Source organism: Nymphaea colorata, chromosome 2, assembly GCF_008831285.2.
Source record: "Nymphaea colorata isolate Beijing-Zhang1983 chromosome 2, ASM883128v2, whole genome shotgun sequence".
NCBI classification, from domain to species: Eukaryota; Viridiplantae; Streptophyta; class Magnoliopsida; order Nymphaeales; family Nymphaeaceae; genus Nymphaea; species Nymphaea colorata.
Window position 1 is genome coordinate 2,366,313 of NC_045139.1, and position 21,680 is coordinate 2,387,992.

General features: G+C 39.7%; 3 protein-coding genes across 4 annotated transcripts; 2 read left to right on the forward strand and 1 right to left on the reverse strand.

Annotated features, from left to right (window-relative positions):
• Positions 1-664: 664 nt before the first annotated feature.
• LOC116248965 (2-phytyl-1,4-beta-naphthoquinone methyltransferase, chloroplastic) lies at positions 665-4,792 on the forward strand. Of its 2 annotated transcripts, XM_050076400.1 has the most exons (9): positions 665-846; positions 942-1,006; positions 1,110-1,200; positions 1,706-1,794; positions 3,174-3,307; positions 3,399-3,460; positions 4,002-4,101; positions 4,327-4,429; positions 4,660-4,792. In XM_050076400.1, the coding sequence occupies exons 1-8, from the start codon at positions 700-702 to the stop codon at positions 4,425-4,427; spliced, it is 789 nt and encodes a 262-aa protein (XP_049932357.1). In that variant the 5' UTR covers positions 665-699; the 3' UTR covers positions 4,428-4,429; positions 4,660-4,792. The 2 variants fall into 2 exon arrangements, with proteins under 2 accessions (XP_049932357.1, XP_031477886.1); XM_031622026.2 differs by lacking the exon at positions 4,660-4,792 and having other exon boundaries at positions 4,327-4,647.
• A 1,296-nt stretch (positions 4,793-6,088) lies between these two features.
• LOC116248964 (cysteine-rich receptor-like protein kinase 2) lies at positions 6,089-10,335 on the forward strand. The gene is made up of 7 exons (XM_031622025.2): positions 6,089-6,882; positions 7,224-7,355; positions 7,454-7,593; positions 7,828-8,038; positions 8,488-8,722; positions 8,845-8,992; positions 9,255-10,335. Exons 1-7 carry the CDS (start codon positions 6,096-6,098, stop codon positions 9,618-9,620), a joined length of 2,019 nt encoding a protein of 672 aa, XP_031477885.1. The 5' UTR covers positions 6,089-6,095; the 3' UTR covers positions 9,621-10,335.
• Positions 10,336-14,652: 4,317 nt separating this feature from the next.
• LOC116249221 (cysteine-rich receptor-like protein kinase 3) lies at positions 14,653-16,292 on the reverse strand. The gene is made up of 6 exons (XM_050076447.1): positions 16,205-16,292; positions 16,000-16,136; positions 15,718-15,925; positions 15,412-15,637; positions 14,992-15,136; positions 14,653-14,904 (listed from the first exon to the last, which is right to left on the reverse strand). The coding sequence occupies exons 1-6, from the start codon at positions 16,290-16,292 to the stop codon at positions 14,653-14,655; spliced, it is 1,056 nt and encodes a 351-aa protein (XP_049932404.1).
• Between the last annotated feature and the right edge of the window lie 5,388 nt (positions 16,293-21,680).

Consider the following 21,680-nt stretch of genomic DNA (forward strand, 5'->3'; position numbering starts at 1 on the left):
ATTTATGTTATAGTAACAATATGTTAATGTTGCTAAATCGCCAATAAAGCCAATTCAAATCCGATGAATTAACACTCGCGTTGGGTTGTAGTTGATTTGGCCGAGAGACAAGCTGTATGTAGCCGAGCTTGACTGTACCCTTAACCCTGACTCATTCAGGGGCTGGGCCCCAGCTATGCCGAGTCTGCTGGCGAGTAAGGATTGACATCGGGCTAAGCCGCCTTGGTAAGAACCGGGTTTGGGCCCACTGGATCTCTGAAACTTAGACTCAATATCCGAAACCCGGATTCAGGTTTGGCTCGGCCAGTTATAATAAAAAAATAAAAATTTAAAGATAAAAATATATTTTTAATAATAAAATATATATTATTATTAATAAAAAATATTTTTTAAAACCAAATCGAGTGGATGGAGTCGATCCGAGCTGGGTTTTTCGGGCTTGAACTCAGGTTCTTACCGGGTCGGGTACTGGACACCCGCTAACGATCCGACCCGGTGCCCACCCATACCCGCGAGTGGCTCCTGTGTGCCGGTGGGGTCGACGAAAATGTGCTTTAGTTATTCTGTGCGCTTATCATAAGAATCTGACGATTCAGATTGTAGATCTCTTCTGAAATGTGATTTGAGATATGACACGATCCCGCCATTTAAGAGGGGGAATAGGAGCTTCCTGTTGGCGCAAACACAACCCGCGCTAGGATGTCTGTGCTTTCTGCTTCTGTTCCTTCTCCGGCAGTATCCGGCCGGCGATGCCGACGCCTTCCCTCAGTTGGACCTCCGCGCAGCGAATGGACGTCGTCCGACCGCCAGATTCTCTTCAATCGCATTGCCCCCGTATACGACCACGTAGACTCTTCGACTCTGTTTTTTCCGGTTTCTTCGTGTTGAATGGGAAACGGAAGAGGGATTTCTAGACCTTGATTCGTGTTTTTTTGGCTCAGTTGAACGATTTGCTGACGGTAGGGCAGCACCGCGTCTGGAAAAGGATGTCCGTGTCCTGGAGCGGGTAGGGATACCCGTCAGATCTTTGCTCGTGGCTTTTTCTTCTTCGGATGGTCCGCCGGTGGTCATTTCTTCACCTGAAAAATTCTCCGGTTAAATCTTTTTAGGGCGAAGAAGGGGGATTCGGTGCTTGATTTGTGCTGCGGGAGTGGAGATCTCGCGTTCCTCTTATCCGACAAGGTTGGGCCGCACGGAAAGGTTATTCTCTTTCTCTCTCTCGCGCCCTCTCTCTCTCTCTCTCTCTCTCTCTCTCTCTCTCTCTCTCTCGCCCTCTCTTTCTCTCTCTTTCGATTAAGTTAGTTGATCAGCTCAAGCATCAAGTCGACCGATTAATTCTTTTGGAGATTTTGCATTCTAAGGGGCACATATTACCCGAAATTCTGAATATGAGCCTCAAGTTTGTCATTTTTCTGAAATGAGCCTCTGTTTTCCTGAACGGTTCACATTTTGGATACAAGGAGAATTCTGGGTCGCTAGAGAAACAGAAGCGTCATATGGAGCCAAGCCAATGAGCATTTCCTTATTCGAACAGTTTAACATGCATTTAGATCGTGTCTACTGCTATGTTAAGCTATATGAAGTTATGCTGCGTCTCCAATTTTTTATTCCTATCTTCAATTGCATTGGAGTTTCTGACAATTTTGAGGATCTTCAAGAACGCGTTTATAAAGTGAAGCCACCTTTTCTCTGTTGGCATTTGCAGGTGACTGCTGTTGATTTTTCAAAGGACCAATTGTCGATTGCGTCAACCAAACAACAATTATTTTGGAAGGCATGCTACCAAAATATTGAGTGAGCACTGCTTATATCCGCTCTACCTTTCTTTCCACAGTCTCATTCTTTAACTAGAATTCTGAATCAATAGTGGAGGCACCGAAATTAGTCTTACTGGTACAAGCTAAAAATATATAGCAGAAACAAAAGTAGGGAAGTGGAGAAGATTACTTGGATCTTCCCTTGTTCTTTCTGCCCATATATGCATTGCGTCCTTTATATTTAGGTGGCTGATACTTTTGTACGACTTGTTTCCTCATATTGTTATATTCTCTTATTCTCCCATTGTTATTTTTCTCTTTTCAGTTTGACATGCAGGATGGTCCATATTTTCAAATTTGTTGTCCAAAGATAAGTTTATAGGACATGAGTCGTTAGTTTTCACTTTTCAGTGAACAAGGCACAGATTTCTCAAAGGGAAAGACTGAATGTGCGGACATTTTCTAAAATTATACCGGTTCCGAAGCTGAGCCTAAGCTGCTATTGTTTCTGGTACCGTAGAGTTAATAGAATTTGTACAGAATGTACCTACCAGGTTTAGCGGATGATAAGAATTTAATGAGAATGTTAGTAAGTCCTACATAATTTTCCTCTAAAGAAATTATTGGAGTTCATGTGAATATGTAAATTTTCCAGGAAATTGGTTGTTGGTTCAATTAATTTTTTTTATTGGATTATATAACTAGAAACTTGTGCACACCTTGCAAATTTTTTCCCAAAGGAGTATGTATAATTTTTAAGTATAAGTGGAAGTCACTTGGTAGGCTGGAAAGTAACATTTTGAATCCAAGCAGGAACTGGAGTACTGCAGTAGAATATCCTTGGACACCCTTACTGGGATAGAATTCATGTAGGCCATGACCTTTAGACGATTTTCTGTGATCTCCAAGCATTCTTCTTTCTGAAAGGTATTCCTATGCAGCAGAAGAATTATTATTTTTTTCTACTATTTCCGACATTCCATCTGCCTGTTTGCCTTTGTGATACTCAAGTGAAATTTGTGTTTCTATTTGTCTTCTGGAATAACTCATGGAAGCCATGTCTATTTCTTAGGCGTAATGCCAAGTGAACAAACACATCCACTGAAAGACTTCACGACCCCTAACGACAGTAGGCCTGCTCATACCGGCTTCCACCCTGTTAATGGCAACTTAAGTAGTTGAATAACGTCATAAAGAAGCTTAGACCAGGCTGTGGATATCTGTCTTAGTGTTTTCTTTTTAAGGCCCAATAAGTTCATATGAAATTAATAAATTTGCATCAGTATTATCAAATACTCTGTTCTTACATCAGCATCTTTTTCATGTGATGGTGTAATCTTTTTGTGCATTTAATACCTTTTATTCTTTAATAAGATGTAAGAAGTTGCACTTTTCCGACCATCTGCTTTCTGGTAGGTGGATTGAAGGTGATGCGCTGGATCTCCCATTTGAAGATGCAACTTTCGATGCTGTTACAATGGGCTTTGGACTTCGTAATCTGGTTGACAGATATAGAGCATTCAATGAAATTTACAGGGTGTTGAAAGAAGGTTGTTCCATCTCTTTCCGTTAACTTTTCTGATTATTTTATTAATGACCCTAAGCCATCGTCGTGAATAATGAGTTATTTGCATTTTGCAGGTTCCAGGGTATCCATTTTAGATTTTAACAAGAGCACTGATTCATCCGTTGATTTTCTTCAGGTTTCTAGCCTATTTCTTCCCTTTTACTCAAGTCTAATAAAATCTAATTGCTATATTTTGTAGTAAAATATGTCTTCGTTGGTTTCCTTCAGGTGACTCGTCTATACCGTCCCTTTCAATGGAATTTAGCTTATGGTTTTTTATCTAATTGATAACATTTAAAAATACTTTACCGATGGCAAAAGAAGAAAATGGTATCATGTTTATATCTCATTGGCACATCTTACATTGCATGATTGCCTCCCTTATTTTGTGGGCTGATCTTTCTGGGAAAGATGTGAAGTTAAGATGGACATCTTGATGAAAAATTTGGTTTAGGCATACAATTTGGGGCTGGCTTACTCTCTAGGGCTTACCAATGTACAGGCCTAAATAAGGGCCGAATCCTAGGCGAATCTCTATTTCTCTCTCCCTGTCTCAAGTCTTTCTACCTTCTTTCAAAATTTCAGGAAACAATTTATATCAGTCGAAGTAAATTAAACTTTAACCGACTTTTAAGGACAAAATTGCTCACCTAGAATTTTCTTTCTTATTAATGTAGGGGTGGATCATAGACAACGTTGTTGTGCCTGCCGGAAATGCCTATGGACTTAGCAAGGAATATGCGTACTTGAGAAGCTCCATTGCAGAGTTCTTAACAGGTTGGCTTTGCCATTTAAATGGTTTCTTATTGCCTTCTCCTCTTGAAATCAACCATATAAGATCATAACAATTTTAGACCTAAGAAGTGGCCCAATAATATTTGAAAACTATTGTTGTCTGATGTTTCTCTTGGTAGCTTCTTTCCTTGTGTTGAAATGATTCTTGTGGCAGTAAATTTATGTCTTCAATGCTTATGGATAAGCAATTTAAAATTTTGTTAACAGGAAAAGAACAAGAGAAAATGGCAGAGGAAGTTGGATTTTCAAATGTCAGGCATTACGAAATTGCTGGAGGTCTCATGGGAAATTTGGTGGCCTCTCGCTAACTGTAAAGCACAAAGAACAGAACTGATGATTTTTTCCATTGATCAGTACAAAGTTTTGTTTCTCTTTTGAAGAAAAGAAGAACTGCTACCCAGAGAGTAAATGGGCAGTCTATGAGTTTAGTGTTATATTGGCTTCTTTGGCTGTACCAATGTTGCCCGCATTTGATTTTTTAAGTGTATTCGAAAAGCTTTTCTTGGCAGCAAATGGCCCCTTATCTCCCTACATTTGCAGGTACATAGTACGCCTGGTCAGGTTCGGTCCATTTTGCATTAGAAGCCGACCTGAAATCAGCTTGTGGCTCACGTTGAAGCGGTTCAAGTTCAATCTGGGTTCGTGCAAGAGGATCATGACCCAAGCCCGCAAGCTCATTCAGAAAAGAACAATAACTCCGCCCTGTCCTCTGGCGGATTCCGGCCATTTATATGAGCGGCGCTGAGCTGAAGACTGGCTCGGGCCATTTTCGGATGCGTGCCAGAAGCTGGCAACCATGCAGCGACCTATTTTTAACCCAAGTTTTGTTGCATGTGCTCGAACCACCACCTTCCTCTGCCCGGGACTCCCGCGCTGATGCTGATCTCCAATAGCTAAATCTGCCCATCCACCGTCACCTCGCTGGTATATCCATCAAACTGCTTTCCCACCATCCAGATCCAATAAGCTCATACCCGATCCGATCCACCAAGAATTTGGATAAGCTCCAAAGCTTGTTCAACGGCATGTCATCAAGATCCAATTGATGCTTTACCACACCTCGATACCAACAGGATCTGCATTTGTCAGACTGGTACATGTAAATTCGGCACAGAAAAGTGAGAATATGACAGATTTGAAGAAGAAGCATGAAGGTGGTATTGAATTTGGAATTTATGTGCACATTACAGTGGAATCAATGGGGATGTATCTAAACTTATCCAGATCCGAGTCTAAACTGAGTCTGGTAGAGATGGATCCTTACTGATCTCCTCGAGTAACAGCTGCCTGCACAAACGCCGATGCAGTGAATCCGGAGAGGAATCATCGGTGTACCGGAGCATGTGTGAGAGGAACCGAATTCCTCCGGCCAGCCGGAGAAATCCACCCCACTTGCCGGTATTTGAGAGCTCCCATTCCAAGTATGACCCATGGCTTGAAAATCTACCAAGATTAGAATATCAAATTCTTTGAGAATTGAGCCAAACCCAGCTCAAATATGCTAATATGATATCATCATTTTACTTTAGAAATTCAACTCAGATCGAAACCCAAGAACTGGCCCGACCCATTAGCTTGTGCCCGTCCTAGATTTTAGATTTAAGATACTGAACTCGGGTCGAACTATTACAGCTCAGATCAATTTCAGGTATCAGCCGAGTAATGCATTAAACCTAAACAATAAAATCATTGCATATAGAGAATTTTAGAAAATTGAGAAACAGATTTTCTGCTAAAGGCAGCAGATGATCAGAGTGCCAGATTATATGATCTGCTCCCCTCAAGTCCAACTGTCGATCCAAGCTGTTATGGTCCGTTGACAACAAACCGACCCAAATCCAGGTCCATTCCTCCTACCAAAAAACCACCAATGCCCAATAACTGCAAACCAGAAGAGGAGGAGGAAGACGATGGAGAAGGAGAGAGAGAAGAGAGGACCCCCTAACAAGAACGAAGGTCTTCGCCTTCACTCCTGAATGGCACGGGCCTTTGTTTCACGCTCCACCTGCCTCTCCTTCCTCGCCTTCATCGTCCTCTTCGCACCCATCCACTTCATTTTCGAAGTCCTTCCTCGTTTCTACTCACCGGAAAAGGTGGTCTCCTCCATCTGCGGCAGCACCCCTTCTTCCGGCCTCTTGTCCTATCTCGACAACCTCGACGATGCCCTCAACCTTCTAGGCAACCTGATGGAGAACTCCTCCTTCGGCGTCGCCCAGTTCGGTCACGGCCCTGGCGCCGTCTACGTCCTCGCGCAGTGCGCCGGCTACCTCGACCGCGTCGGCTGCTTTTCGTGCCATGAGAAGAGCCGCAGCTTCCTTTGGTCCTCCTGCCATCCTCCCGTCGGCCGGTTTTTCCTCGACAGCTGCTTCCTCCGCGCAGACAGCTACCGGTTCTTCAACGAGACGGTCTCGGCGGGTGACGCGAGCTCCTGCGGCGGCACCAGGTTGGACTCCGGGCTCGGCGAGTTCGTCCGCGGGAAGGTCACCGGCGTGGTGAACCGGGCCGTGCAGGGTGGCGGGTATGCGTTCGAGTCTGGGCAGTCGTCCGAAGGGGGAACGATATTCGTGATGGCGCAGTGCTGGAGGAGCCTGGACGAGGCGGGGTGCCGCGAGTGCCTCGCGGGAGCTGTGGCGAAGGCTGACGGCTGCATTCCGTCGACGGAGTTCAGGGTGACGAGCGCCGGTTGCGTCTTGCGGTATTCTAGTTCGGACTTCTCGAAGCAGGACGTCTTGTTGTCCCGGGCCTGGCTCCAAGTGCAATACAGTAAGTAAGTAAGGCCTGTGTCTGCTGGCTGGCCATGACTGGATTCTGAGAGAAGGATATTACTCTAGTTTGCTTCGTCATAACCTAGATTGTAGGATGAATTTGAGTCGTCATGGCAAAGATTGAACTTTGTGGAATAATTTGTCAGAAAAAGCAAAGTGTATATCAACAAATAAATGTGACTTGTTTGTTTCGGGATTATAGATGTTGGAGTTCGAGTGAAATTTTCTCTATTTACTAGAAAGTGGTAGGCTATGTATCGTACTGGTAATATAGCAGAACACTGCTCTTTTGTGCTTTCGTGGAAAGGTTTTCTCTAACTTGTTATTTCTATGATGCAGTTGAAAACATGTTCGCCTCGGTTGCTTTGTTCTTCTTCCTCTTTCTCTACATCGTCGCACTGGCTCTACTGGGCAAACACCTCTATGTGACTTGCTGTCGTAAAACAATTAAGTGGGTGAGCAAAGGGAAAGGTGAGAGGATCACACCTGAATAATGAAATAGGGAGGCCATTTAGTTTGTTGACTATTGTTTTGGTTCTGTAACAATTGGACTTTTGTGTATTTTGCAGGCAATGCAATGTCACAAGGAATTGATCTATCTATTGTCGCAAAGGACTTGATGTTCAAACAGTCCGTGCTTGTGAAAGCAACCGACTCATTCAGCAAAGCAAACAAACTTGGTCAAGGAGGATTTGGTGATGTTTACAAGGTGAGGTTCTCTCAGTCAAAAATGCAAAGCTTTAATTGCTGGAACTTTTAATCATGCCAATTAACTAAGTCTGTGTCCAAATTGGTTTAAACTTTAAATGACTTTGGTAAGGTTCGGAACTACTGGTTGTTTGGTGTTTGACAAACATACTGGCTTCAATTTTAGCCTGAATTTAACTATTGCATTCTTACAGAATTTTGTTCCGCTGATGTACTCCCTTGCATGCTAAATCAGGGACGCTTGCCTGATGGGAGAGAAGTTGCAGTAAAAAGACTTTTTGTAAGGGCAAATGGTCGAGGTCAGGAAATTTACAATGAAATAAGCATTATAAGTCGTGCCCAACACAAGAACCTTGTTAGCTTCCTGGGATACAGCCTTTCTGGTGATGAGAGCCTTCTTGTCTATGAATTCCTTCCCAACACAAGCCTCGACAGAATACTTTTTGGTATGCATTATAAAATGCTTCATCGCATGTAATTAGTCCCTTATGCCTTATCTCGATGTGTTCTTTTGTTTTGTTTCTTGTGGACTCCTTTGTTCTCTGATTATGCCTTCACTATCTGGTTTTTATCCGTACAAATAGTTTCGAGGAACTAAATCACTAGTTCCTGTTGAGATTGTCTTTGGTGCAAAATCCTTGATACCAAGACTTATGACTCTAGGTGCCTAGATGTCACTAGCTCGTTGTTCATGACCACCTACATGTAAAAACATTGACATGGCAGCTCCGATGAGCTTGGCTTTGCGCTTTATACACTCGAGTGCTTGAAAAAAATCACAAAATGAAGTGATTGTGTAATGATTTTCTTAGATAACACTATTCGTTATTCAATTATCAGATTAGTTGTTTTGCCACATCTGTCTTTACCTACGTTTGTGGAATTTGATCTGCAGATACAGAGAAGAAAAAAGAGCTAACCTGGAAGAAGAGGCAGGAGATAGTCCTCGGTACAGCTGAAGGACTAGAATACCTCCATAAAAGATGTGAATATAAGATAATTCATAGGGACATAAAGGCAAGCAATATTTTGTTGGATGAAAATCTAAGGCCCAAGATAGCAGATTTTGGCTTAGCACGCCTCTTCTCTTCTGATAATTCTCATATCAGCACTTCAATTGCTGGAACACTGTAAGGAGTTTTTCTTTGTTTTGTTTTCTGTTAAATTAAACAACTTCTGCAATAGGATCTCTAAGATTGGATTGCGTTCAGTGCAATAAAATTTGTTAAACCTGGTTAGCTTCATTTTCCAGAGGATATATGGCTCCAGAGTACATTGGTCACGGACAATTATCAGAGAAAGTTGATGTTTACAGCTTTGGAGTTCTTGTGCTAGAAATTATTAGTGGTACAAGAAACAACAGCTTTGACAGGCTAGATGGCGATACTTTAGTTTCAAAGGTGCGTTCATTACTATCAATCTGCATATAATCATTTTTTCTTCACATAAATTTTAGTTTAGATCTTTTTCAAATGTCAGAAAACTAACTGTGGATCTTGACAAAACAAAAGGTTTGGTAGCATTTTCATGACCTTAGTTATCAATTTGACAAATCCTCGTTACATTTTTTCAACACTAAATCCATGTCGTAACTAGTAGGAAAATTTAGACAAATGTTCAGATATTCAATCCTAATTTTTTTAATATCATGTTTTCTTCCAGGCATGGAATTTGTATCGGTCTGCGTTACTACCACAACTTATTGATGAAAGTGTGGAAAGTAGCAATCCAGATGAGGTGTCGCGGCTGGCGATAGTTGGCCTTCTTTGCACTCAGGAAGTACCAGCTCTACGGCCATGTATGAGTCTGTTAGTTGGAATGCTAAGATATAAAGACTTTCATCTCCCAACACCTTCAAAGCCTCCATTTGTGCATAGCTTCAGCATAGGAGACGTGTCTGAACAGTCCGATACCCCATTTAATCCAAATGGCTTCAGCATAGGAGACGTGTGTGAAAAGTCCGATACCCCATTGAATCCAAACGTTTCCTTTTCTTCCCTTGATTGTAGTGAGATGTATCCTAGATGATCCATTTTGTTGCTTCCTCTCTTTCACTCTCATATTGAGGTTTGTAAGAGCAGTGTGCGTTCTGCCTTTGCATGCATCTCCATGTGTGCATGCAGTGATGCTGCATGGAACGACTATGGAGTTCTACACTCCAAAACCCAGTTCCTCAACCAACGCTAAATTCATGAAATTCTGCATGCTGATGATGCCAACTGATTGACAGTTGAAGCTGAGCAGGTTGCACCCGTTTTTTTTTCCCAGTCTGGGGCTGAAGTTTCCAGAAAACCATTGAGCGGTGACTATGATAACTGGAAGGTTTTCCAATGAAAAGTGGGTTTTCAAAAGGGGGAAAAGGAATATTTGAACGCATTGGTGTAGCAGGAAGGGCTGGGCTGTCACACTTCCATGGACTCCTTAAGTTGGAAAGCACCGTGGGGTCTTCATTTGTACTCCCAGAGATTCAGGATGAGATTTTCAGCACCATGGCCGATCTCTAGACCGTATGCACGAAGCGTCGAAGCAAAAGAGAAGATGAATATCCAGGTAATTCTGACACAGCATAAGAATCGAACAATGCTTGGACCACCTGAATTGTCAAAGCAAAAGAGAACGTGGATATTCATGATAGATTTGATGTAGTAATAGGCATCTAAGAATGATCTTAGATCAACTGAATTGCTGAAACATTTAAGACTGTCACAGTCAATGCCACATGCTGTACGAACTAATATTTGTACCCAATGTCTTTTACAAAGGAATCAAATGGCAAATTTTGTCTTTTTTGGTGTTAAACTAACTTCAAAATCTGTTCTCAAGGCAAGCTCAAAGGTTGCAAGGACTCAAACACACTTTCGCTTCTTTAGCTTACGATGATTAAATCATGTCCCAGATTCATGGAGCATGGTTTCGCAGTAATCTTTTCTGCCATATATGTAACTGCATACAATAGCATTCAAATCCTACAAGGCCGACATGCTTCAACTCACATCAACCACAGTAATTGGCAACCTACTTTGTGAATATGAAGATTCACCGGCGGTCCGGCAGAGCCTTCTAGAAGAAATGCACTAGGTAGAATAAGAATAAAATATACAATGGTTATGCACTAAACACGAATAAGAATTGCATTTTAAGAAGTAAAATATACGATGGTTGATTTCAAATTTAATCAAGCTTAGGATATGGATGTTACCATTTGTAAAGATAGCCCAACTGTTGTATGAAATAATCGTCCCCCATCCCAGTTACCATATTCGATTATATGCACCCCATAGCTGTATTTTTCTTGTTTATTGTACTTTTCCTCTTTTTGAGCTAATTGAAAGATTCTAATTGAAGTAATACGTATTCTGCTTTAAATTCCTTCTTGGATTTTGTTCCTCGTGTTCAACCCAGACCCACTGCTTTGTGGAGACCAGTTTCTAAATTTTATTTTTAATGATATGCAATTTCCATTACTTTTTGTTAAAATTATTAATTTTGGAAGTCATATAGTAGAATCTGCGTCAAAAATAACACTATTTATTTGTTTAATTATCATGCAGTGATACTCGGTACAACTGAAGGATGATAGTACCTGACCATAAAAGATGTGAAAAGATCATTCATGGGGACATAATTAAAGGCGAACAACATTCTTCTTAGTATATATATATATATATATATATATATATATATATATATATATATACACCCTCACTGAAGCCACACTTGCATGTTTGGCACACGAAATGTCCAAAATGACCCTCCATTTTGAAAAGGAGATACCTCCACCTCTATAAGCAACATGGAAACAAAAAACTATTTCTTTTTAAGAAGTGACCCAAATACCTTCCTGTTTTATAAAATAACCAAAATACAGGTCACACAAGTAAAAATGTTCAATGAGTCGAGCTAGCTTACGCTCAACTCGAACTCACTCGGTTAAGCTCGAAGCTCGACTCGAGCTCTACTCGTAAGTGCAACAAGTCGAGTTCGAACTTAACCGATAACTTGAGTTTGTAAACAAGTCGAGTTCGAATTGGATGAACTTGACTGATTAACTCGATTAGATACACTAATACTTATTTTGTAATTTCAAAAACTTAAAATGACTTAAATAAAAATGTAGAAATTTTAAACATAAAATATATATTAAAGGACACGAGGCTAAGCGAGTCGAGCTCAAGCTCGTACTCGGTTAAGCGAGTCGAGCTCAAGCTCGTACTCGGTTAAGCGAGTCGAGCTCGAGCTCACCTCATAAAGCTTGAGCCAAGTTATATGTGAGTTGAGTCAAGTTTGAGCTGGCCGAGCATGAGCTCGGCTCGCGGGTTGAACATCCTTACACACAAGGCTGTGTGAAGAAGGGTCGAACATGTGCATTGTGTTCCTTTGGCTTAGAGCACCTCTTGGCTTATAATTCTCATATTAGTACCTCAATTGCTGGGACACTGTAAGGAGTTTTTCTTTGTTTTGGTTTCTGTTAATTAGACAACTTCCGCATTGGGATCTCTAATCTTGGATTAAGTTCAGTTCTAAGAAGGTTCTTCTCTCTTTGTAATATATATGTCATCCAAGAGAGAAAATTTATTAACATGGGGGCGGTGGAGCAAAGAGCTTGTGGGATCAGAGGGGTTGTAGCTCTTTAGATTTCAGATTTTCAAGGGGCACATTAGTGTAAATGGAAAAAAGCAGCTTGAAGTATCAATAGATACATAAGCATTTTGTGGTGTCTGTGTGGGCAATCGCCCACACAAGATCACACTAACTCCACTGTTGTAACATGGTGGGGTTTTCATTTTGGAGAGGAGATGTGGCTCCAGAGTACAAAGCGAGTTGATGTTAATTAACAGCTTTGGAGTTTGGACTTATTGTGCTATATCATTGTAACAAATATTGTTTTCGGATTTTAAACCACAAGGCTTTTGTTGGAAAAATCTGGGCAGGTTTTAAAAAAATGAAAAAAATAAAATAAAATATGAAAAATGTGAAAATAAAAAAAACCTGGTAACTAAAAAACGAAAAAAGCGCGTGTTTTTTATTTAGCGTTAAAAAACACATTTTCCCTCATGTTTTGACCTGTCTTTAAGTTTTTTTTGCGATTTTTTCAAAAAAACGAGTATTCTTTCGATAAACAATAGCTTCTACAGACAGGACGGTAATACATTAGGTTCAAATAAATTAAGGTGAGCTCACTTCGATAGGCTAGACGGCAATACATTAGGTTCAAATAAATTGAGGTGAGTTCATTACTATCAATCTGCATGTAATCATATTTTCTTTACATAATTTTCTTTGTTGTGTCTGACGCGTGATGTGTGTACCCATTTAGCTTAGTCCGAAAGATTGATTATGGCTGCTAAGCAGGATGGAAAAATATTTCAGGTGGCTGCCGCAGTTTCCAGTTAATGGTTTGCTTGAAGGAAAAAAAAGAGTTCGCAAAAAATTCTACAAGCCGACAATGAGTATTGAATGAAAGTTGAAACTCATCAAGTTGCGGCCATTTGGTTCCGGTATGGACTGAAGTTTACAGAAAAGCATTGAGTAATCAATGTGATTTGGGAGCATAGTCACGTTTTGTTCCCAAATAAATGCGAAAAAAAACGCGACCAATAAATTTGCCGTTTAAAAATTGTGTTTCTTCATCTTTGTGCGTGCATTCTTTTTCTTTCTTTTTTTTCATGTTATTCATAATGACAAATTGTATTTTTATTTTCTAATTTTTATTTGTTGCAAATCCACTTATTCTTTATATTTGTATTATTAGTTTCTTACCTATTTATTTTTCTTTTATTGTAGTTTTTTTTAAGTTTTTTTAAAAATTTACCATATTTTTTTGCAAGCTCACCCTATTATACCTTTAAAAAACCTATGGGATAATTTTTTTTATAACCATGCATTGGCGTGGTGGATGGGCTGCGCTGTCAAACAAGGGCAGAGACATGTGTGGACACCCTGTAGGCAGTTGCCCACACGGATCCACAAAAGTGTCTATTTTTATTTTAAGAAAAATTTTCTTTGTACCTTTTAAAAATTTGAATTTTTTTAACTAGTATAGTATCCCTTAAAATTTTACAATAAACACAGTGTGGGAACCCTGTAGGCAATCTCCCACACTGCCCACACGGACCCATAAAAAAGTTTTATTTTTATATTAATATTTAAGGGAAATTTTCTTCATTTAGTACCTTTTAAAATTTTAAAATTTCATAACTAGTATCGGTTCATTTGAAATTTTATTATTAAGTATCCGTTACCCGAAATTTTCTTGCTCTGCCCCTATGGTTCAAGTTCAACTTCCATGGCCATCTCTCCTATACAAATCGAAGTTGCTGGGGCGAACTCCTTAAGCTGGAGAATGGAAAGAACCCTATGGTCTTCGTTGCTAGCTATTCCAAAGGATTCAGGAAAAGGTTTTGTTCTTCAACTATTAGAATTCATAAATTTTTGCAGAAAATCCAGATTAGATTCATATTCAACCATGAACTCGTCACGGTGACGTGAACCCTTTTGGCTGCATACAGGAAATTTTCGAGGCAGTGTAAGCATCGAACAGTGCTTGGAACAACCGGAAAAGCAAAACGAACACGAATATTCAGGATAAACTTTCATGTAACCATGGGCATAGGAGAATAATTTCGAATAAACTGAATTGCTGGAAATACTTAAGAGACAGTGGCATAGCTTGTCAATGCCACATGTTACACAAACTATAACTGTAACCAATATCTTTTACAAAGAATGTAGGTGGCAATTCCTCCTCCTCCGAGTTAAGCAGACTTCGAAAAAGGTTTCTCCAAGCTAGCTCAAAGGCCGGGAGCAGTCAAACTGCATTTGCTTCACTACTCACATGCTTGAATCATATGTCAGATTCGTGAAGCATGATTTATCTCTAATCTTTTGTGCTATGAAACTGCACAGTCTATTGCATTCAAATCCTAGAAGACTAAGATTCGTTTCACCTCACATCAACAATAGTAATTGTCAAGCTGCTTTGTGAACTGTAAAGATCCACATGTAGAGCCTTCTTGGAGAAGTGCATTGGTTGGAGAGAAGAATTTCTTGGTTTATCACATCAGAGATCAAATGGAGCTGGATGCGGTGGGGGAGGGATGGCGCAATTTCCATCAGTAAGCATCTTCACTACTTTGGACATTGGTGGACGGAGTTCATCTGATGCTTGAGCACAAACAAGTCCAATGTTAAGCACACGAAGTGCATCCCGTTTCGGAAACTTTCCCCTTAGCTTTGGATCCACGCATTCAGCTAGATTGTCCGACAGATAAAAGCTCCAAATCTGACAAGAAAGCTCACCTTTAGTTATGAACTACATAATAACAAGAATCGCAGTCTCAAAAGTAAAATATGAAATGTTCCATTTCAAAGTTAATCAAGCTTAGAATATGAATGTTACCGTCTGCAGAGAACACCCGACGTTCCGAAGGAAAGGAGCGGTTCCTTTCCCAGTTACTATATCAATTATAAGCATCCCAAAGCTGTAAATGTCTGCCTTTTCTGTTGAATTTCCACGGATATGACGCTCTGGGGCCAGGTATCCCCTACCAAAATGAAATCAATAAGTATCTTAAGTATTCATTAATTTCATTCACCAAATAAGTTGGTCTATGTACATGTTCTTGGAATAAGTCGGTCTATGTACTCCTAGATCCATCTGAATGAAAGACCAGGGACATTCAAAACACATTAGTATTTTATCTATTATTGTTTCTGATCTGACACAGTGGGACAGAAAATTTCTATGGTTCAATAACTTCTGCCCATGGATTCTAACATTTACTAGACAAGCCAACTACTTTGAAGCAAGAAAGCTTACAGATTTCTGCCATCAGCAGTACCAACACGAGTGCCACCTTCTTGGAAGAATCTAGCAAGACCAAAATCTGCAACTTTCGCTGTGAAGTTCTCATCAAGAAGTATGTTCCTCTGTTTAATGTCTCCATGTATGATTGATTCCTGATGAAGATAAGCCAAACCTTTTGCAGTTCCCACGATGATATTTTTCCTCATATCCCAACTTAGTATTGGTTTGTTGGCAATACCTGTGTTGAAATGAATTTAGGAATGTTAATGAAAAAAATATTTAGATATTAAACAAAATTGCAATGAAATAGAGTGTAACCTAGGAAATGATCAAGGCTTTCGTTGGGAACATATTCATAAACAAGGAGAATTTCTGAGCCTTTAATACTGTAACCCAGCAATTGGACAAGATTTGGATGTTGAATGCCACTGATCAAATCGACATCTTTCAAGACTGCATCCATTGATTGCATTGGATTGTTAGATAGTCGCTTTATGGCTACAGTCGTCCCATCTGATAGTACAGCCTGTTAAAAATGCACTTCCATTAATTCATGAGTCACTACATTCATAAATAAAAATTATGATGACAGAGATTGACCTTGTATGCAGATCCTGATTCTCCTAGGCCCAGTTTATTGGACTGATCAAAGTAATTGGTGGCACTTTCAAGTTCTTCATACTCAAAGTTAGGTATAGATTCATTGGCAGATGCACTCGGCCCCCCATTGTGCTTTTCTGCAATAAAAATAAACTTCAGCAAGAAAGGACCAGTCAGAGAAGAGAGTTCATGAAAGAAATCTGACCTTTTCGTTTCTCTTTGACATTTTTTGCTGCAAAGCATGAAGCTCCAAGTACAGAAACGCCCAGAATGGAAAGCGGCACAGAAACCATAGTTGCAGGTTTTTGAGAACCTGATAAGATCCAAGTTCAGAAGTCACAATATATATATATATATATAACGAAAAAAAAAACAAAAGGTCTACGATCAAGGTACAGATAGAACTAATAAGATAATTATTCAAGGGCTGATAGGGAAAAGGAACAAGAATGACAAGCCTTTGTCTGTAGCAAGAAAATAAAAAGAGCTAAAAAATGGCTCAGAGTACTCTGTAACTTGTAGTTTTGCCAATGCTGCATAGCTTATTTTGTTTTTCCATATCTCTTAATAATCTGGATATCGTTATTAGTATTCAAACTTTTATACTGGAAAACGTTGTAGATAACAAAAACAGTCTGAAGTATTTGCTTTCTTTCGTTGAGTTCATTTGCAGAATCCCTTTTTGAATAATAATTTCCAAGTCTATATTGTAGAAATTTCTGAAGCTATTCTATAGATACGTGGTTTAGACACATAACTATTGCTACACCTTCAAAATGCTTATACTCGAGGATCAAGGCACTGATACTATGTTACATCTGAATAGAGAATCAAGAAGAATGTGATTTTCAAACCAAACCAAGCACGTACAACAGAATGTAAGAGGATATGGTATCAATTAGCTTGAGATATAACGATCACTTTCACGATCTGACAAGTGCCGATGGTGATAAACGGAATTACTAAAACTAACATAATTCAACTGTGGCCAAGGGACCCTAAACTACCACCGTCACTGCTAGAAGAATGAAAGCGTAAACTACAATGAGAAGAAACAATTATACAATTTTGTATCAGGATAAAAGAAAAGGAGTTTGATAGTCTACCTCCAGAGGATCCACTTGTGTAAGATGAACCATTGTAGAACTTGTGATTTGAATACTTCAAGTAACAACCTGACCTCATAACCCTGCCTTCCGTAGCAGGAAGGCAAGAACTGATGGAGGAAACTGCTGCATCCAGGCAAGTCTTGCAGGAGCTCACATTCAATGTCTTCGAACAATGGCCGATTGCATAAACCGTTGAATTCCCTCCTCTAACAGAGCCACCCCAAAACCCATTGTTGAAAACTACCTGAGCACTCAAATTTCCCATAACTCTTACTGCATTAACGACAAAATGATTTTGGTTGCTCTTGTTGGCTGCACTAACAGTACCACACACCAAGTCTACTTGGGTGCTTCGTGGGTCAGAGAGTACCAGAGGGAAAAAGAAGGCTGAGAAGAGGAAGATAAGCATTGAAGACGCCATGAATGTGGGAGAGATAGAGAGAGAGGTCTAGCTGCGTGGTTCAGCTCAGTATAAGCTTACATCTACCACAAAAAAGCTCACTGTGATAATGTTGTGAGGGGAAGAACACCAATATATACATGTGCATGCGTATCGTCAGGATATTGACCATCATAACTACCGTTTAGATTATGGATTGACAATCTCAAGGTTCTGCTCTTGTGTTCAAGGAAATTGCTTTTTCTTTCTTTATCATTTTCAGCAGTTCGTTCATTTGTTTGGACGGTAGATTGACGTAGTTATTGGAGAATCTGTTTCTACCATCTTCATTTTTTCTTCTTATTTTCATTTTCCATATTAGCAAGATACAAGGTCCTTTGAAATATGTTGGAGATCGAGCTCCACTTACCATTTTCACATCCCTTGAATCTGCTCTCCGTGAAGCGAAGCAAGTTATATGCACCACTCGTACATGTACATGGTTTTAGTATACTGAAGGCACGAAATGACCATAATAGCCCTAACCCATCACAAAGAAAGATACCCCTTGCAAGTAGGGATGTTAGCGAGTTCCAGTGAGCCGGCTTGATTGCCTACGGCTCAACTAACTGAGCTCGAGCTCATTGGCTCAAGCTTGGCTCGGTCAAGCTTGGCTTGGTCTGAGTTTAAGAGATTTGAACTTGCCTCAGTTAAGCTCGAGGTGAGATCCAGCTTCAGCTTACAAGCAAAGCCGTCCATTAGAAAGGCGGAACCTGGAAAGGCGGAAACCCATTGCAGCGCCTTCTCTTTTGTGATAATACTATGATACGAATTTTATATATTCTATTCCCACGAGTTTAATAGAGTTTAATGAGCCATGCTTCCCTAGCTTGGGTTGAACTCATTTTCTTAACCAAGTTAATTTCTTAACTCGAGCTCGAATCTTTCTTCAAAAGAGACGAGCTCGTTCGAGCTCAAACGAGCTAATTCGAGTCTAGACCAAGTTGGCTCGACTTTGTCCACATCCTTGCTTATAAGCGTAAAAGATGAAAAGTGGAAAAATAAAATCTCGAAATTATCTATTCTCTTGCAGAAATAGCTAAAATGCTCCTCATTTCTCTTTTGGTACAAAAGGGTGGTGCATGCAACTAGATCTAAGGCTCCTCTATCATCGAGCTGGTTGCATGATCACTACATTTGTTAGGGTGTCTGAAATTACTTTCATGTCCCCAGGAACAAGAGAGAGAAAGATATATATATATATATATATGTTAGTGGTTCATTTTCTCATTATGCATGATGAGGAGCAATGTGGTGCGTTACTAGGTGTCGAGCACACTACTCCAAACACGCACCACTAAGTCGCTCAGTCATTGTCAAATTGAGCCTCTCCCCCAGGCCGAGTTAGTTTGGATCAAATGAATTGAAATGGAAGCTTGCCTAAAAGTTTTGTAGAAATGTTTGCAATCCATGAGTCCAAATTGCTTGGCTTGGTAACCAATGCTTTTTCAGACTCAAAGTAGCTAGTGATAATCAATTTTGAAGGGGGTGTTTGGATGACAAAACAAAACCAGGTTTTGAGAGACAAAACTTCTCATAAAGCCTGGTTTTGCTCCAAAACACCATTTCGAAAGTGTTTGGATGACGCTGAAACTGAGTTCTTCTAAAACCAGGTTTTGGCAAAACTTGGAAACTGAGTTCTGCTAAAACCAGGTTTTGGCAAAACTTGGATTTCGTAAAGTGCCTGAAAAGAAAGATTATTTTTTGTTTTTAAACCAAGTTTGTCATCCAAACATCCAAACCAAGTTTACAAAACTGGGTTCTTAACCCAGTTTTTATCACAAAACCAGGTTTTTAACCTGGTTTTTATCACAAAACCAAGCTTTTTGAGGGTGTCATCCAAACACTCCCCAAGTATTTAGCTTTATTGAGAAAAACCCAGTTTGCTGCGACAGGCGAGGACTGATAATATCGCAAATGTAGAACTGGTATATTCTCAACTTGACTTAGAATATCCATCAAGAGAAATTGTATCCATGTAAGTCAGCCTGCTGTTGGTGCTGTGGTTCAAGTACTAAGGTTCATCATACAACACTTTTATTAAATCTGTTTTTTAAATGTTCACATATTCTAATTTAAATTCAGATTGAAATATATATATATATATATATAAATCAAATCCAAATCTGATTTCACAATCTTAATCCGAGGTGAATCAGATTTTTGCATTCATGTCTGTCTAAATCCAAATTTTGAACTGAATCTGACCGATTTTCAAAACATAAGAGTATTGGATATAATATTTATCCGATCGAAATCTGAAATTAAATCTGAGCAAATATTTATGTACATTAAAATCCGATAAGATGCAATTTCTTAAATTCAATCAGATTTCTTAATAAGATATTATTTTTTATATCTGATTTTTTTAAAAATGGTTCAGTCAAATCTTCGATCCCAATCAGATATATTGACATCCCTAATTTTTATCCTTTTTTGGCATCTGCAATGTCCAATCTTTAACAAGGAACCACGAAAGTGCTTTGTGAACCCAAGGGTTTTTGCATCCTGCCGGATCTGAATATGAAAAGGCATACAAAATATACTTTTGGTTGTTTAGGGCTGGCGCACTATGGAAATCCAACCATTCATTTTGCAATACAATGTTGGGTCAGTAAACAAGTTATCCGATTGAATTTCTTGCAGCATTTTTTAGGTCATGGGAGTGTTGGACAGCTTACTCTCCATCATTTTTGCGTTTCCAAGATGTCTTTCACGTACTCTGTTTGACACTAAAATCAACCACATCAATGCTAGAAAAATTCTAGATACATACAAGATCTTATAAGAAATTTTTTGAATATTGACAACAATTTCTTGAAAAATGAGGAACAGTTGCCATTAAGAACTATATCATCTATATAGGAGCAAAGCCAAAAACTTTTTTTTTTTATGGAAAACTGAATAAATCAGTTGGTCTTGAGGTCTCATGAGACTGTCCCATGTAACTGGACTCAGGTCCACTGAGATAAGTTCGCCATACGAAGCCCCCATGCGCTTATCTCCTTCCCTGCATCTACATAAACAAGAAGAATCCATGTTCTGGAATCTTTTGAAAGACAAACTGAATCCGCGACGCTAGAATTAGATCCAACATAAGGGCTGTCTCATGTCTCATTTTTGAACTATGGCAATGGAAGGAACAATCTTAAAATGTTTCAAAAAAGTTAATTATGCAACAAGAGGGGGCCTTCAATTTATCCAACGAACCATCGCATTTTAGTTTGCCCTTGAAAATCCATATTGAACCCATGGAGCCAAAGATTTGCGAGTGTGCTTATGAAAAGTGATGAGCTCAGTCGGACGACGTCGTTCACCTTCGCCCCAGCCGTCCTCGGTCCTGTTCTCGCCATCATCGGAGCTGCCATCAGGTCGCTTTCTCGTTGCTCTTGCCGGCGTCCTGACAGCGCCCATCTCTGCTTCAACAATGCCACCTCCTTATCCATCTCGAGGGCGCCCAGGCCAGTGCAGCTAGGGTTGCTGCGTTGTTGAGGAAAACATTGACAACCACTAGTCCGAGGGGAATCATAAGTTGGATGTTTTCTAATACTCTTCTGAGATGGTGAATACATGTTTGGAGAAGATGAAGGTCGCGGGGTAATGAGGAAGATGGCAGTACTAAGAATTAAAAAAGAAAAAAAAAATCCTTAGGAAGACATGCATAGAAAAGCACGGTACTTCCAAGTCCACTGAGCTCTCAGCCAAACGATTTGGTTCTAATGGGGCAAGAAAACTATCGACTGAAGAGAATTGAGGAGTAGAAAATTTACCCTTGCCGTCGGACTGAAACATTAGCTTTTTTGACACAACCGTCACTCGACAAACTAGTGAAATAAACAGAACTGAGAACATTAAAAAAATTAGATTGATATTACAACTGGGCAGTGGCGGAGCCAAAAAAGTTTTCTGGAGGGGGCACCCATTCATAGATTTTCACATAGAAGGGGCACTCACATATAGGACAAAGCAAATATTTGAAGATACTAATGTAAAAATAAACAAACATTGAGAGATGTTTGGCGAAGCTTTGATCTCCTCATTCGTCAAGCGCGATTCAGATCGCCAAACAAAAATCCTTCATAAATTAGACAAATTTGAAAACTGAGATTCACTACTGAAAAAATCATATACGT

Excerpts from the sequence above, each read along its gene's own strand:
- LOC116248965 (XM_050076400.1), top strand. The coding sequence starts at position 700 with ATGTCTGTGCTTTCTGCTTCTGTTCCTTCTCCGGCAGTATCCGGCCGG. Across the intron at positions 1,007-1,109 it reads ATGTCCGTGTCCTGGAGCGG|GGCGAAGAAGGGGGATTCGG; the intron begins GTAGGGATACCC and ends AAATCTTTTTAG. Across the intron at positions 1,795-3,173 it reads GCATGCTACCAAAATATTGA|GTGGATTGAAGGTGATGCGC; the intron begins GTGAGCACTGCT and ends GCTTTCTGGTAG.
- LOC116248964 (XM_031622025.2), top strand. The coding sequence starts at position 6,096 with ATGGCACGGGCCTTTGTTTCACGCTCCACCTGCCTCTCCTTCCTCGCC. Across the intron at positions 7,356-7,453 it reads GTGGGTGAGCAAAGGGAAAG|GCAATGCAATGTCACAAGGA; the intron begins GTGAGAGGATCA and ends TGTATTTTGCAG. Across the intron at positions 8,723-8,844 it reads ACTTCAATTGCTGGAACACT|AGGATATATGGCTCCAGAGT; the intron begins GTAAGGAGTTTT and ends TTCATTTTCCAG.
- LOC116249221 (XM_050076447.1), bottom strand. The coding sequence starts at position 16,292 with ATGGTTTCTGTGCCGCTTTCCATTCTGGGCGTTTCTGTACTTGGAGCT. Across the intron at positions 16,137-16,204 it reads TGTCAAAGAGAAACGAAAAG|AAAAGCACAATGGGGGGCCG; the intron begins GTCAGATTTCTT and ends TTTTTATTGCAG. Across the intron at positions 14,905-14,991 it reads TCGGGTGTTCTCTGCAGACG|TTCATAACTAAAGGTGAGCT; the intron begins GTAACATTCATA and ends GTTATTATGTAG.